Source organism: Lasioglossum baleicum, chromosome 3 (genome assembly GCF_051020765.1).
Source record: "Lasioglossum baleicum chromosome 3, iyLasBale1, whole genome shotgun sequence".
In the NCBI taxonomy this organism is placed as follows: Eukaryota; Metazoa; Arthropoda; class Insecta; order Hymenoptera; family Halictidae; genus Lasioglossum; species Lasioglossum baleicum.
This window is the reverse complement of record NC_134931.1, coordinates 4,908,318-4,926,307: the sequence shown is the minus strand read 5'-3', so window position 1 is coordinate 4,926,307 and position 17,990 is coordinate 4,908,318. Positions and strand designations below refer to the sequence as shown.

Below are 17,990 nucleotides of genomic sequence, written 5' to 3'. Positions count from 1 at the left end.
TTGTCTACCATAAAGTACAGTATGCAAAACGATGAAATACGAACTGTCACGATGGTTTGGAAAGGTTTTGCGTTTATTTTTGATTTGGTAAAATTGGAAGTTTCATTTTATTCCGCGGTGTTCATTTTTCTTCGGCAATGGATTCCACAAAATGAAAGTTGCCCGATGAAAAAAGTAATACACGCAACACATCTATACACTATATTTGAGGTATGAAAAACCAGTTAAAATTGTTCGTTCCATTTAATGTGTACAAAGAACTATAAAAATATAACCAAATAAAATATGCCCTATACAAAACAATAAACTAATTATAACCCGTATAAACTACAAGTTTTTATTTCATTTAGTATTTTTCTTCGGGAAACACGATCTCAAAAAAACATGAAACGACCTCCCAATTATTGTTGGACGAGTTCTGCCGCATAGAATAGTATAATAGAATCCGCTTGTGTGTACATTTGAATCCTTGATTAAAATTGAAATGGGACATTAGCCTGATTCATGGAGATTGGTTTTACTATTAAATACGCTTCTGCCCGACGTGATGTCAACCCAAACAGTTAATGGTGTTTAATGAAACGATGAATTCGTTTAGACGTGTACGAATTAATATTTAACATTGATTTCCTAAATTTGAAAATTGTTTGTGGAATTTGATCAATTTGACCAAACAAATTTTACCCCTTCGAGTCGGAGTCGAATTGTAGTCACGAAGAAAATTGTGTAGAAAAAGAAAATTATGATGAATGGAAAACAAAATCGTGCGGTAATGGGTTTAAATCGACGAACACTTGAAAAGCGACTCACAATGTTGCACGATTACAATATGCATCTGACAAAACCCAAGTAAGGCATCCGGAAGACCTGACTCACTATGGTCTTCCCAGAACGACCTGACCCGATTTGCACGAGAAAAGTACACACGGATTCGTGCTCACATGACGTTTGCATATCTGAAATCCTCGAATGAAAATTGAAGATGCGCCAACTGGGTCGCTTGATCTTCCGTCTCTGAGAGCCTCCTACCAAAACATAACCGTGACTCTCCTGGCCCTCTAATAGCGGTATTCGATTCGCAGAAAGAATTGAAATGATTCCAGCGCTCGATCAAATAAGTGGTTCATCGCTTCACCGGAACACTTCAACCGAGAATGAATTCTCCAATCTGAGATTTCAATAGCACCGGGAAACAAATTCCCAAGGATTAATGACTGCATCACTAGACTGCGAACAAGCAAATACTACCACAAATAAACTATTCCTCGTACAAATGTTGCAACCCCTTTTCATCCCCTTAGGGGTTGAATTTCGAAATATCCTTTCTTATTCCTTGTATAGATCACATAAATTTGGAAACCCAGGACTTTCTTTTTATATGTATACATAAAATATATGATATATATTATATAGGTTATTGCATAGTATATAGAATAGATAAATGAGTTATTCGAATTTTATCTTTTTATTAGAAATAAATTTTTACTATATTAGGGACTGTGTCGTATAAAGGTTGGGACACAAACTTTTTTCTTCGTTTTGGTATGTTTTGATTATTATTATATATTGTACAGGGTGTGGCCGGACGGGTGGTACAACCGAGCTGATACTACATGTAATAATAAGTCGAAAGAAAAGGAATAACATTTTTTCGTTTGAAGCTTCGTTTTCGAAGCAAGCTTCGCATGCTTTAGTATGCAGTGGGTAACGAAAGTATTCGAACGCCCTTTAAAACAGAATAACTTTTTTATAATTGTACCAAACGACCTGATTTTTTATAATCAATTAGAAGCACTGCTTTACGAAATGATATGTAAAAAAAGATTTTCCAAAAATTATAATTCACAAGGTTACAGGCATTAAATAAAAATGGCATTTTTTGAAACTTTTTTTATTAGGGCCCCTAAAGAAAATTTAAAATATATCTTTTGTAGATCTATGTTAGTTATACACATTCTGAAAATTTCATCGAAATCGATTAACATACACACGAACTACAAGCGATTAAAAATTGTGAAAATCGTAGTTTTGCACGACTTTTGATCAGTTTCGATGCGTATCGTTTTCTCCTGCGTCAACCATTTTCGATGAAATTTTCAGCACATGTATAACTAACATAGATCTACAAAACATATATTTTAGATTTTCATTAAGGGCCCAAATAAAAAAGTTTTAAAAAATCCCTTTCTCATTTATTGCATTTAACCGTGTAAATTGTAATTTTTGGAAAATCTTTTTTGCACATCATTTCATAAACCGATACTTGTAATTGATTATAAAAAATCAGGTCGTTTGGTATAATTATAAAAGAGTTATTCTGTTTTAAAGGGCGTTCGAATACTTTCGTTACCCACCATATATACAAAGTAGAATTGGTTGATCATGGTCAGACGCGTCAGATGATTCCTATGCAATAGCACGTGCATTCGCTGCATTTTCGAACTCCATTTTCTCGAAAACGAAGCGTCAAACAAAAAAATGATATTCCTTGTTTTCGACTTATTTTAGTATTGTTTTGGTATTGTGGACATACTCTTGCGTAATTCTCATCCTATGAAATGTTATAGCTAAAAAACAAAACGTGTCCCAAACTTTACGACAGCCCCTTACCTATGTAAATTGGTGATAACAGTGATAACTAAACCGAAAATACTTGAGTAAGAACACCACTACATTAAAAATGACAAATAGCTTCATAGTGACATCCTTAACTCCATAAAGTCAAACACGCTATAAATGCAAAAGCATCCACGGTCTGCTAATGACAACGTCAAATCACACCCGTGCAATCAGCGCGTCTGTTGGTTTCAAAATGAGACAGCGACTGTATGTAGGCTTCATAAAAATTCTGTTCAACTATGAAGTTTTAATAACGTAGAGCGGGATGCGTGGCGGACCGTCCTGATCCAAAATGCAAAATCCTAGGATGTGCATAGTATAAGTCTCCTCGAATATCGTGTTCTCCTAAAAACTGCGGAAGTTAACGGGCAAAGTATCGCGCAAATTACGGTGTTTCGCGACGAAACCGCGTTAACGATGTCATTCTCCGGAACTTTAGATCCACGAACACCTACCGCTAATAGCGTGGGAACACCTCGATACGAAAATCGAGTTTCGTTCACGGCATTATACATAGGAGCACGCCGCCAACATCAAACTGCACGAGTCATGAAAATATATTCAACTTTTCAACTTTTCAACTCCGTGCTCGTCTGTTCTAGCCGCGCGACCCAAGAAACTTTTCCCTTCTCGCATGAAACTCGATTCGCGATACTCGCTTGCACTTTTTTCGCAAACGTTCCTCCGCTCGTTTCGTCCATATTAAGCGACAACATAAATTAGGGGAGCACGCTCGAACCGATGGACACACACAACTGCGATCGTTAAAAATTCCATTTCAAATTTTTCTCATTATTTATGACGTTGCTTTTCAACGAACAACTCGCGATCGAAAAGTTTCCAAAAATGTTTAATCAAAGTGCCGCGCGCCGCCTTGATACGAGAACGGCTAACGCGTTATATATTGTTTAAACAAACAAATTAATTTCCCATTGAAAAATACACAACTTCAAAAAAGATTTAATTTTTTTCAACCTCTGGTTTCCGAGATGTATCGAAAAATATGGTTTAGAGGGCTGTTTTAATCCCTTCAATGTGCATTGGTGGTTAATGCCTTTCTCATGTGTAATCCAGTAGATTTGGACGAGAAAATGCCAAAAATCGAAGTTTTGATCCTACAAGATCAATAGTTCAAAAGTTAAGAGTGCTCAAAGTTGAGTGATTTTCAGTGCTTCAGTGCTACCTATCCTAACCACCAACCAACTTGGACTATACCTTTTCTTTGAAATCCTGTACATGATTCTGTATATTTTAATTACTATTCGATGACAGCTTGTCTCGGAACAAAGTGTACATCTCAAATAAAACCGCTCTACATTATCGTCATTATCGTGTGCCTGTGCTGCCACCCAGCGGTTCCGCTCGGTAAGCGGCGCGCGCACTCGCTACATAACGACATGGCGACAGTCTCACCTGTCAAAAGCACGGTGAATCGCTCAACTTTGAACACTCATAACTCTAGAACCACTAATCTTCTAGAATGGAAACATGGATTTTTTAGCATTTTCACGCCCAACTCTATCGAATTACATAAGAAAAAGGCAAAAATTGCTGATCACCCAAGCTACAGAACAGCCTGGATAATTGCCGATAAAACGAAACACGTCCGAAATATTTTTCGAAGAACCATGCCTCACATGCGTTACATAAAAATCGGCTTGTGCAACTTAAACGTGTTCCCTTAGTATAAAAATGTTCGCCCGTAGTCACTCAGCCCTCGTCGGCTCGTTCCGGGGTGAATAATAGAGGGCGCGTGTGGATCGTTTGTTCCGCTCGCTATTATGACTACATTATCGTCGATTTGTATCTCGAACACTCTGAATAGAATCCACAATGATTTAACAGGTAGGACAGCCGCAGAAGGCCTCCCATGACCCTGCCGCTCCTCCCCCCCCCCCCTCGCCGCCGCTTACCATCGCTCTTCTTTTCCTTTATCGGTAAGTCGAAGCGCCCGAAGGAAGTTTCCCGTAAATTATGAAGCCGGCGCCTTTATGTCAAAGAGCACACCGCACCATACTTGACAAGCTTACGTGTGCGCAGCAGGGCTCGAAGTTGGGCAAGTGGCGGTACAAAGCGCGACGTAAATTTTCCACGTCGTTCACTTCCATTTTGCTCGACAGCGAAGTTGTAAATGGACGCCCTGGGAACACTGTTTCGCGATAACCTGGGCCTGAATCGTCGATGAGACACTGCATAGCGACAAGTCAATGTTTGCCGACTAGTTTTGTCTACCGATAACCGACAGCAATGTTTGCCGACTGGTTTCGCGCCCCACGTCCGATGGTTATTAATGACCCGAACAAATTAAGGGGGTGCCCCCGCTGTAGCACACCTAACATGTCGTCTATGGAAGCTAATGAACGCGAGTGGATTTTGTCCTTGAAACAGCTTCATGAAAGTTCATAATTGTCTCTTGTCATTCAATTCTTTTAATACTATACAAATACAGTAACACCTCGGTAGTTGGCTAGTTACGGGGAACACGCGACACGCGATTGTAAGAGAAGCGAGGATTCGACTTACTTGTGCGGTCATGCATGCAATAAAATTGTAGAGTTTCACATGGGACATTTTTTTGACCACTTGGCGAAATCGAATCTAAAAGTTTATATCAACGTTATAACTTAAATTACTTTGAAGTAGAATGAATATAACTGTAATATGATTGACATAGAATCATTATTATGCATTACATGTTTAGGATTTTACCAGTAAACAGATGAAAGTTATTAAATACTTCGATCATCGATATATCCACCTCGCTGGGCAATGAAGGCGTTTACAATTCGAGGCAATCTAGCAACACGCTTTTTTAATGTTTCTTCCTGGATTTCGTTCCAAGCACTTTCGAAATAAGTCCACAATTGTTTCTCTGATTTTGAACACTTTATTTTCACCTTTCGATCCACTTCATCCCACAGTTTCTCAATCGGATTCAAATCCGGCGATTGCGGCGGCCACTGCATAACTTGAAGCTTTTTGCACTATGTTTAGGATCGTTATCTTGCATAAAAATGTCTTCGTCTATCAACTTCGGTTCTTGGAAACAGTTACATTTATTTTTAATATATTTTGTATATTTTCGATAAACTGAAGGTGGTCAGATACTTATGGACGGTAGTGTATATGTATGAGTAGCGAAATACGTATTCTGGCCAGACATAAATTTCATCCGTTTCATAACCTTGAATAGTTATAGTCCCTGAATTCGTAATGAAAGGGACTATTGTTGTAGACGTTTGAAAAAGGGTGGTTCCATTTTTAAAAATGAAGGTGGCCTTGATATCTCTAAAACAAATGACATAAAAACAAAAATTTTTAGGTGTCGTACACCAGCCCTATCACTTAACTTAGTCTTCAAGACATTTACTGTATCTTTGAAAACTGCAAAGATATTTGAGGTACAAACGTTAGGTGACTCGCCCTGTAAAATAATCTCGAAAAACGTGACCTCAAAACCTTATGTCTTGCGACTTGTGTTACCAAGAGCGAATCGAAGCTCCCGGCGCGACACTATCGAAAAACAGATGCACGTTACCGAAGAACATGTATGTATAATACTACAACGATCACGGTGGATCCGGCGAATGTTCTCCCTTAATATCCAGGGGGATGGTGTTCTTTACGACATTTCTGATAGGAGGTGTCTGATTTACACTCGGCCTCGGGGGAACGAGCTGTTTCCCTCGAGGAGATACCTCAGGGCTTGATGCGCGGCTCCCGAAATACCATAGTGTCGGCTGGTTAAGGCAGAGTCGCGTAAAACGAGATTCTATTTTCGTTTCCATTTCTCTTTTTTGCCGTAGGTACGTCGAGCCGAAAAGATACTCATCCAACGGCAGGAATATGACGGTCGTACTGAGACGAGCCCCGAATAGCCCCGCCGACGAGGAATATATGGACGTCTCCTATTACTTCCACAACGGTAAGCCGACTATTTTCATCATCTCTTGAACAGCTTACGTCGGTCATACAGCTTTCATCCTGTTACATTCGTGTTTCCAATAAGAGCCGGGACCGCTGGCGAACTTTGAAACATGCCGTCGCGAAAAATACTGCTCACGGAATCACGTGTTTACTCTTCATATCAAAATCCCCACCACTAATGAGCTCGATCTTTACATACATTCTCAAGGTCAGCTTATCCCGCCTCCGCACACAGCGATGATACGTTACAGTGACATTACTACCGAGGTGGTGGTCGATATTCGTCACGCCGACCCCTTCGCTTTTAATGCGCCGCGTATCCGTGTCTGAGGTGGGCATTATTTGGCGAAAAAAATATTTGAAATACGATTTAATATTTTAGATTTCATTTTGCTTAAAGAAAATAGTATTTTATTTGGACAATCTGAACCTCGAAATAAAATATTTCTATTTGAACAAGCTGAACCTCAAGATAAAATATTTCTATTTTAACAATTTCATCCACAAAATAAAATATTTCTATTTTAATAATCTGAAGCACAAAGTAAAATATTTCTATTTTAATAATCTGAAACACAAAATAGAATATTTCATTTTTTGCGTCGTTATACCTAATATTTTCAGAAATCGCATTACTTATTTAATATTTCTTATTTTAGCAATAATTTGAAGAAGGAATGGTACTTAATATAAGAAACTATATCATTTGCCACATTTTCGTTTTATTTTTTTGTTTGACTGCTGCTATTTGCATACAGCAAGGTGCAGCGTTCCAAATTGGAATCTGTTAGGGTGCTCCTTCGAGGACACAGAATCAGTCCAGCAAAGCTAAAAAGTCTCTCAACTGGGACAGAGGATGGAATAGCTGTGTTGTATTTTAAAAATAATGTTTTCATGTATTTGTACTTCGCAATACTTTTAATTCGTGTATCACTATCACTCAAATATTGAAATAATTCTAATTCTGCAATGTTTGTATGACAGATATCATTTGTTTCTTTTTCCATAAAGGAAAAAAAATCATCTTCTTCTTTGTTTTGTGAAAGTAATTGAGGTCGTGACTCTGAATCTGGATTTGCTATCTGTTTCAAAGCATTTAATACGGTTTCTTTTATAAAAGTACGTTTTTCTTCATTTAACGGATGGCTAACAGTAGCGATTATATGTATAGTCGTTTGCGTGTTCAGAAAAATCGAATAAATCACGAAATCGAGATTTTAAACTCATTACATTACTTTCCATTCACAATTCATCCCTCCATTCCCCCTTATGGGCACGGACCGTTTTCCTTAACTCTGTTACTGTTACTATACCTTTTGCTAATACTATTAATATTCTATGGTGTTTACACCTATGTCATGACTAGAGAAAATAAATTTAAAAAATGAGTAAACACATAAGTCAATCAATACGGCAACAAATAAGTCAATAAACACTGTCATAAATAAGGTCAGCTTGCGAAGCGCTTTCGTAGATGATAGGACAAATAATACATACGTAGAAAACTGGTTGGTATTATATTGACAAGTTGAGATAACAGACTTGAAAACGAATCGGGCAGACCGACGAAGATACAAAGAGTCGTGATACCCACGCGTTGAAATCTCTTGACAAGCCGTCCCCCTGCTCGATAAATATTTAATTACACAGCTATGCAAATTTCCGGACAGTGGCGCTTAATCAATAATACTGACCGCGAGAATAATAACAACATAACGAAGCTCATTTGTATACGATTCGCATTTTAATGCACACCGGCGGCATGGCGCAGCGCGGCGCTGCGTCAGAAGTGAATCCTCGGGTATCGTTGAGAATTATTCACGGCACAATGAATCCCACTTTTTTCCCCGCTTTTCACCCCGCCGCGCCGAGCGAAATACTAGGATGATTTTAATGAATTGTATTATATTATCGATCGCCGCTAACAAACGCCAGTCGCTTCGGCGCAACGGCGTTCCGTCTACAACGCGGTTAATCTGCATTTTCGGCGCAGCCCCTTGCTCGCTTGTTCCCGTCGATGGATTAATTATACCGCGAAAAAGAAGGATGTCAGGGTAAAAATTTAATTAAAGCTAGAATAAGAGCGAATTCATAATCGAGTGCGCGACTGCGATTAAAAAGAGTCGACATCGGAGAACGAATAGAATCACGAGCGGTCAGTGCAACGCGCCAATTATTTTGCCTCCGATTCTTCGTTTAAGCTTTCCGCGTCCGTGTGCTTGCTCGCTTGCTAATTACGCCCGACTAATTACTGGAACTGCATGCCGACATATCGATGCTAAAGCCCCGAGCCCTTAATCGGATGAATATAGATGCGTCCCCGCGGTAATCCGGGAACTCGGTTGGCCACCCGCCAAGAATGCAGAACTATCCATAAGGTGCATTTACAGTATGTCGCCGCGTTTTCGCCAAAAAAGAGCCGGACCGTGAATTTTCGCCGAACGACCCCGATGAATCTTTTATTGGCCCGGTCCTTCCAGCGCAACGCCCAGAAACGACCGTTCCGCATCTCCGGAAGAGTTATTGCTCGAATTGCCACCGGAAATTCAAAAACAATCTCGTCAAACTCTAGACAACATATACAGCCGTCAAGGACCGAAAGATTTTCCATTTGGTTCAATTAGCAAAACCAAACTGTTGCTCCGCATGAATTTCTCTAGAAAAATTGGAAACTTTCAAGCCAAGGTGGGACAAAATAAAATGGTGGCGCCCTAGCCTGTCAAAAATGCTTGAAATCGGCCAATATTTCTATAACCTTCGAACCAGTGAACTCCGGCCATTGAAACGCATATTTCTGGCATTTTCCAAAAAGTTGCTAAATTTCAGTCCCCCAAAGTGAGTTATCAACAAAATTATACGTTTCGGCAAAGATTCGTACAATGTTTTCTTCAGGTAATCTAAAGACCCACAACCATGAACATTTTTTTAGAGAAATGGCACTGTTTCAACCGGACAATTTGGTTTTACCCGAGAAATTGCCCGAACGTAATGTTGTTCCTGGCTCGGTAGTTCTAGTGTCGAGTATGTGAAACACGCAAAAGCGAAATGTCAGTGCAATCCGGTTTCCTCAAACTGGAGACTATTAACTTCTGAATGAACAAAGGAACTCGTATTCGCGCGCTAGCGGTTACCGGTAGCAACGAGATTTGTTAACTTTCTGGCTGATGTATTGAAAGATCAACAAAGTGTGGCGTGTAATTGAAAAAATCGCACGATCAAATTGGCTAGCATATTTTGCGCCACGGAACAATTCGTTGCGTACGAATGGTCAAACGGACCGTTCGCAATGGCCGCGTATTCAACCGATTGTGTATCGCTGTCCGTCAACTAACAGACAATATCATGGCATCATTTCGCGCGGCGAAGCGCGGCCTCGCTGGAACAATGACGCCGCCCGGAAAAAATCACTGCGCATTAAAAAGCGACAAATGACACGAAGCGAGAGAGTCGGTCCCCGACGACAAACTGCCGGCATCGATTTGACGTTGATTGACGAATGTCCGCGTCGTTCGTCAACGTAATAACGTTTACACGTGGCGTACGCGTGTCGGCCGCGATCGATAAGACCGGCGCGGCGCCCTGGTCCGGATTGGAAAATGCAATCAACAACCAAAAGGTCGGGAACTAGTGCACAGTCGACTTTTCGGATAATCTCTTCCCTGAAGATTTACTCGCTGTTAGACTACCTGTTCGCGATGTCTCGCAGCAACGAAACAACCTTCGTTACGCTTCGTTCTACGAACTATGCAATTAGGTTACAAGACATTCCACAAAATTAACCCTTTGCGGCCGGAGCTATCTTAACTTGAAAATTAAACATTTCTTCCGACATAGAATAATTTCATTGTATACGATTTTTTTCATTTTGTGGACATTAAATTGATATAATCCCTCATCCAATACTTAAATGTGTAGTAACTATTATTATTTGAATAAATGGTTAAGCATTAAATATATATATATATATATAAATAATTTATATAATATTAATCTCGAATATAAATGAGCTAATTAAATAGATTTTGTTTTGTTGCATAAGAATTATAAATATTTAATTTGATGTGAAATGTAATACGAATTTAGTAATTGATTGGACAACAATATATATAATAATGTGGACAATATTATGAATAATGGTACGGCAATTTTTTCGATCTAAGACCCCTAATACTTTATTAAAACGATACAATTTCGTAACCACAAACGCTTATGTGTAGTTTTTAATAACATGAGAGAAGGTGGTCGGCAATGTAAAAAACGAACATTTAATTAATTAATTTTTCAATATTCATACACGTGTCTGGCGTTAATATCAGAATTTTTAATGAAACTTGTGCTTTGTACCTCTTAACGGTTATCAAATAGTATAGAGATCTCCATTAATTCATACTTTACATATTAGATTTTTTTATGAACCCCATTCCTTACTAATTCTGGTCGTTATTATAATGAAAGTCTTTAACAAATAGATTATGTAGTGTAAAGTTCATTAGGGAATTAGAGAATTCATACGGTTGAATTCTTTCAAGCAAACAGTACAATTCTGCGTGCAACGAATTTGCGGGAAGATTGTCGCAATTTAATTTTCCCTGATTATTTCATAATATTTCGCGAGCTTTATTTCTCTCGGGTCCCATAATACTGTTTGAATTCTCTGTGTGCTCTGCGTGGAATTGTTAACCGCGGTATTGTACTTCCCATGCGATTCACTCTAACGCAAGACACGCGGAGGAAACATTCTATTAAATCTCTATGCAAGGTTCTTCATCGCTTACATCATTCACTTGGCCGTATCCTCATTTGAGAGCGATTCTGTCGCCGGTTACCTTTCATCCACCAGTTATAAATAGTAAATTGACCATATCAATTCCCATTTCACGATCGTTTTATAAAAACGAATAAAACTGCTCGATGGAGTAGCAGATATATTGTATACATATATGTACTGCTCTATCGGCATCATACTGGTTTACCGGATAACTTCATCCCAATATTCAATTTACTAGAACTCAATTTGCCGCACACCCCTCGGATTCTATTTCTCGCGAATATGGAAAAATTCGTTAATACAATTCAGTTTTCGTAAATTGGGTTGACGATTTCTCGTTATTATGATTTTTCAAAAATATTATTCATCGTTAATATTACATACAGCCACTAGGAAACTGAACACACCTTTCTGGTCGAGAATATTACAAATTGAAAAGTCCGTAAAAGAGATTGAGACATTTTTCTCGTGACTGAAACCACCGTAGATTTAAAAATTAAACGCGAGAGGTCACAAAAAAATAGTAGAATTATACAATTTAAGAAATAGCACGAACCCGAGGGTTTTTCTTAGATCACGGCTTTACTGTATTTAATGATCGCTTTAAACTGTACGTCAGCTACCACAATGGTTACAAAGGACTCCCCAAGATCCGAAGGAGGAGAGAGCAAATGATATCAGAGGCACGTTGCACCCGAAGAATGATGTAATACAATGTAACACGCGAGTAGATGCGAAAACAGTTCGAGTAGATGGATCTATCACGTCATACATTTATGCATTGGATGGACGTATTATACGAGCATCGGCTGTGCTCTTCCATAAATTGAATATTCCTTTGTGGAGAACCTTAAATTATCATCGAACGCAGGAACGTACCCGGATACCGTGGCCCTGGAATTTTTCCGGCCGGTTTTAGGACCTCCGTAGTGATATCCGCAGAGAATCTATCCGGCGCATAAAATTTTATGTCATCCAGAGAGACCGATTCCTCGCCGTGGAGAAGTCAAGGCCCGCGCCGAATAACCGGGCGAAATTTTCGCGCGCGCGGGAGACGTAAAAATTTCGCTTTCGTGGCACAGGCGTCTCGATGGAAAGCCGGCGGATGCCCGCGGAAGGGATGAGGATTATAAATTAGAATCGAAAACGTACCAAACGAAATTGGAAAACAGTAACTACACCGTCGGACGTATGTTGCACGTTGCCAATTCGGAAAGACGCTCGACGCGTGTGAAAAGTTTCGCTAATTCTCTAATGTTTCTGATTAGACTGCGGATCTCGATGCATGTATGGCTTCAAAAAAGTTTCAAAAAATGCTGGAAAATAAAATTCTACAGAATTTAGTACGATTTTTATTTATTTCAGATCTATACAAAAACTGTTACCACTGAATATCATATTTCACGTGATTCCACTTTCTTAAAATGTGCTTACAACAATTTAAAATTGCATAAACATCCGCAGTCTAGTTATAAATTCGGTATATATTTTACATAAATTCAATGAAATCCACATTCTTTGTTTTACAAGGGCATTAGATTTCTGATTTTTGCAGACGTTTGACTTTTCTGAAAATGCAGATCGAAAACACACAACTTAATTTGTCCCTTGTATAAATAAGATCAATGAGTAACTTTATAAATTTCTGAACAACTATCTGAAAATTGTGGTGACTCGAACGAAATAGTCAGGAAAGGTGGACTTTAGGATAACCGACAAAGATGTCCACACAGGTCTAGATTAGGGAATGGGGATGGTTGACGAGTGGCGCGATACATCCTTGCCCGGCGAAAAATAAAATTGCAAGAGACTCTAGCAGGATCGTGGCTATCCAGCATTATTCACTAGAAATTGGCTTGTGTTCTGCGCAAAGTAATGGCTCCCGAGCCGAGCGAGTGGTTCAACGTACACCAGTTTTAGCAACTTTCAGACCCCCATGTTCCTCGCGCACAGATTTCTACGAAACGCACGATTTTACCAGGTGCGTATTACAGTCAGGATATATTTCACCAAGCAATTAAAGAACTGCAAGTTCCGCGTGACAGCGTGCGCAGTCATGGAAGGTGTCCTGGCTGGCACAGAGTAATTGAATCGCACAATTTCGTGCATGCGAGGGCCGCGGGAAGGTTTAACGAAACACTAATCCTTTGCGAATAGATTCCAAAAAGCACCAAAAAGCATTTTTACGTAAAGTAAGATTTCTATTTGGAGACCAAAAAATTGGTTGCTTGCTGTTCCATTTTATCTCTCAGCATTTATTTTTACTTGAATATTATTTATTTTTTATTTATTTCGCAGTTTATATATCGTAACCTTCAGTTTATTATTTTTAGTCTAATTGTTACGCAACTGCCAGAATAATTCTTCAATACGAAATAATTGTTGATTAACCCTCGTTCAACAATTTTACATTCTGCAAAATGGTCGGTCACCAGAGGTGGGCATTATTTGGCGAAAAAAATATTTGAAATAATATTCAATATTTTAGATTTTATTTTGCTTAAAGAAAATAGTATGTTATTTGAACAATCTGAACCTCGAAGTAAAATATTTCTATTTTAACAATGTCATCCACAAAATAAAATATTTCTATTTTAATAATCTGAAACACAAAATGAAGTTTCAAAGGTTCGCAATATCCATTGAATGCGAACCATTATTTTTTGAGCAATAATATTTAAAATTGAAATTGAAAATAAAGATAAGGTCCAAATAGTTTCAATATTCTTAAAATAAAATACTATTTTCAAATACTATTTTCCAAAAATTACTGCATCAAATAAAATATTTTATTTTCAAAAATTACTGCATCAAACGAAATATTCTATTTTCAAAAATTAATGCATCAAATAAAATATTTTATTTTCAAAGTTCTACAGATACTGTAAAATAAATGGGATTATATATATCAATATATATTTACTATTTACTATTTAAAATACTATTTTCCCCAGCTCTGTCTCGATCACTTTCCGTTTAAAATATTATTCCAAGCTATTAGATTGAGTTTTTTTGTACTCTTTGTCGAACAGAAGATACAATGATCTTCTCTTGGCGACGTTCATTCGCTCGTGCATAAGAAGCAAAACACATGGCGCGAAAGTTTTACCTGAGAAGCGTTCCCTCCCGGCCCGTTCCATTAAAGCGCAAAATTATGTTGTAGTCCACCGCGGAACATTTTACCTTGTAATTAGAAACCCGTTTCGTTTCCTAACTACTGGGCAAACAGTTAAATTGTGCCGAGTCCTGTTGTGAAATGCGAAAGAAACCGCAGATAATATACGAAGTTGTTTGAAACATTTCCGGGAAACTCGTGAGTCGTTAAACGCCCGGAACCTCCGTGTAGAGTTGGACTAACACACCCGGAACAAAATGGAAAGAAGCAGGCGAAGCGAAATGTTTCGGAAAGAAGTATAACAGCGACGTGTAATCCTTGATAATAGTTTGCCCGCCAGAGACTCAAACATGAACGTGGCAGGTTAACTTTTCAAACGATAACGGGTAAAAGAAATTTCATCAACGAAATTAGCTTGTTCTTGTAAAAGTCTTTCGATTGTGTTTGTCGATTGAAATCGATTCGATCAATTTTCTTCATTGGATCTACTGTGTAACCATTTAGATTTCGATATTTCCCTGTCATTACCCTTTATTAAACACGCTTCTCCACGGTGAAACAGTTCTATGATTGACGCTCGCGTTTACTTGCTCTTTGCATCGCGCTCGGAATTTTGGTTGGCCGGTAACAACATAGATATGTCGTCGAGCTTTCAGCGTTACGAGCTTGCGTTTGATGTATCGTGCACGCAGCCGAAATTGCAGCGCCAGAGTTCCACAGACGTCTCGCTGACCAACAACTGTCATGGGAAAAATCTCTATTCGTCATAGGGAAGCATAAGGCCCTTATTCTTTACGGTCGTCTCGGGAATCACGCGTCCCCGCGATTTCTTTGCCTCCAGATCCTTTCTTATTCTCATGATTTCTATATTCACTGATTATTTTTTATTAATTGGTTGATTGCCAAATCACGAATCCCAGAAAATCCAACAAAATCAATGTAATTTAGTTAATGAAACCAAAACCGTAATTTCCTGATAAACATTAATGTTTTCTTATAGTGTTAAGTAATTTTAATTTCTATAAGGAAATTGTGTTCTGGTACAGTGCTCTTTATGTGAAACAAGCATTACAGTCAAAATTGAACTATTTGGTCATCCGCGTTCTTCATTTATAGAATTATCTTCATTCTGTAGTCCTCTTTGCCATCAACGAATAGTATGTTAATTCATCACAACAATTTATTTAGTAAAGTGGAATGGGGTAATTGCGCCCTAGTTTCTGCAAAGTTGGACTTGAAACTGATGTATTTTCAGTCTGGTATGTAAAAACTTAACGCTCTTGGTATCAAACTCTTGCCACAATTATTACTGATGAATTAGTATTATGTAGGATTCTAATTTTACTTGAAAATTATCATTGCCCCGAAAATGGGGCAAGTCCGTCTCTGAGAGTTAAAAATGCTTTCGAACCTTGTTTCAAGTGCTACGGGGCAAGAAAAGAATGATTAACAAGCCTGCTAGAAAATGCTCTTTTATCGCATTAAATATATTGTTTAGTTTTATAGTTACCCATACAGTACGCACTTACCCCACCGTGATAGTACGCACTTGCCCCGTGTAGTAATATTTACGGGGCAAGAGCATCTTAGTGTTTTCTTCAATAAATTAAAAAAAAATACAATAAAAACGGTTTATTTAATGTAAACCCACATCAATATTTGTTGTACTTAGCTAAAATAACAACACAGAATATATTAATAACTTGTAAACTATTGCACGTTCAGGGTAACCTAAAAGTTGTACGTGCACCTCGCACGTGACTGTTTGGCATTGGTTGATTTAAGCGAGGAAAACACCTTTATTCTTGGGCGACATCTATGTCGGATAGTTCATACTAACTTATACTACATTAATAAACACAAGCTAGAGAAATTTCGTTCATATTATAATAAAAATAACCAATTAACGGACTTGCCCCGTTGACGCACTTACCCCACTCTACCTTATGTTATTTTTCCACACATATGAAAGGAATACACGACAGTCGCGTTGATTGAGGTTGAAATGAAATTGATTCATTATCAAAGTTTCATATAATAAAACTACAAATATACACGATAAATAAACGTAATACAGAATAAAAATTATGATGTGTCCCAGTTTGACCTATGTATCCGATTTCGTACGGGTCTTTTTAGTAGATTAGTCGACTGCGATTGCGATCGACGGAAATAAGATATTTGAAGTCCGCCGGATTCGAGTTGCGCTCTGTTCCATTGGTTTTATATTATGCATCGTTTCGGCCAGATATCAGCTATCGAGGATAGTTCTAATCCTTCCGCCTACTGCGATTTCAATCGCACTGACTACGCCGTTGTCGATATTTCAGAACGCGAGGGCGGCACTCAACAACCGACCAGAGTGTGCGACGTCGAATATTACGGATTGTCGTCACCGGTGAACGGTTCCGTAGTGCATCCGGAGCCTCACCGATTATTCGCTATGAAGGGGCCGGTAAAATGCAGGCAGTACTTCATCCCGGAGCCTAATCAGTCGGTCATCATCCGAGTAAGTCCTCCGATCTATACTTATCCACCGTTGGCACCGGTCTGCGGAGCAAAAAATATTTGCCGGCGTCTATCAACTCTTTCTTGCCCTATATCCAGGCGAACTCAATTTTATTACTATTATCATCAGTAGACAGCGGATCTTTATGCAATTATAGCTTTTGAAAATTTTCAAAAAGTGCTAGGACATAAAAGTTGACAGCACACATTTAGTACAATTTTAATTTATTTCAGATCACAAAGGCTACTACCACGGAAAATAAGATTCTATTTTATTCCACTTTCTCTTAAAATTTGTCTACAAAAATTGAAAATTGCACACATCCGCCGTCTAATCATCAGACGGCGGAACTTTATGAAAAATAAAAATCGTTTGCATCAACTGCAACGAACAAGGTCCAAGTAATAATTACTTTCATTCTTTAATAATGTTTAATAATAAATTTTTTAAATCTGTTCACTGTTTTAAATTGCAAGTACCCATTTTTGTCATAATTGGATAAAATCCGCAGTCTAATTATCATTTATATTGCAGTTACGCGTAATTTCATTTTAGGTACAAAATTGTAGGTCGAAAATAATATAATAGCATGTGTTGCAAAGGGATTCTAGATAGTCGGTCTAATTCAGTGTGTACCGGGAATTGTTATTTATTATTTTTCACTTCCACATCAAAATTTATCTCCAACTTGACTGTTCTATAAAATATTGGGTTGGCGAGAAAGTAATTTCGGTATTGTATGGTGAAATGATGACGTGATCTCGCACTTGGATCAGTTTTTTGCCGGTAAGGACCAGAAGTTTTATAAGCGCGAATTGTGAAGCTACCAGAAAATGGCAAAAGATCATCGAACAAAATAGAAAATAGAAAATATATTGAAGTTCCGTGCTTGAATAAAAAAAAATGGGTTCTATTTCACCTTGAAATACCGAAATTACTTTCTTGCGAACCCAATAATATGCACATTGTACAATGTAAGTACACTTCGTGGGAAGTAATCGTTTTTCACAATCATAATGAAAAGGAAATCGTAACGAAAAGAATATTCGGAA

At 38.2% G+C, this 17,990-nt stretch overlaps 1 protein-coding gene across 8 annotated transcripts in view; it reads left to right on the top strand.

The window, feature by feature from the left end:
• Nucleotides 1–17,990, top strand: part of LOC143221995 (cubilin) — a 380,302-nt gene that overhangs the window by 349,655 nt on the left and 12,657 nt on the right. For all 8 annotated transcript variants that reach the window (XM_076447780.1, XM_076447777.1, XM_076447782.1 and 5 more), the window contains 2 exons: nt 6,426–6,544; nt 16,760–16,938. In XM_076447780.1, the coding sequence (XP_076303895.1) occupies nt 6,426–6,544; nt 16,760–16,938 (298 nt within the window). The remainder of the gene's footprint in view (nt 1–6,425; nt 6,545–16,759; nt 16,939–17,990) is intronic.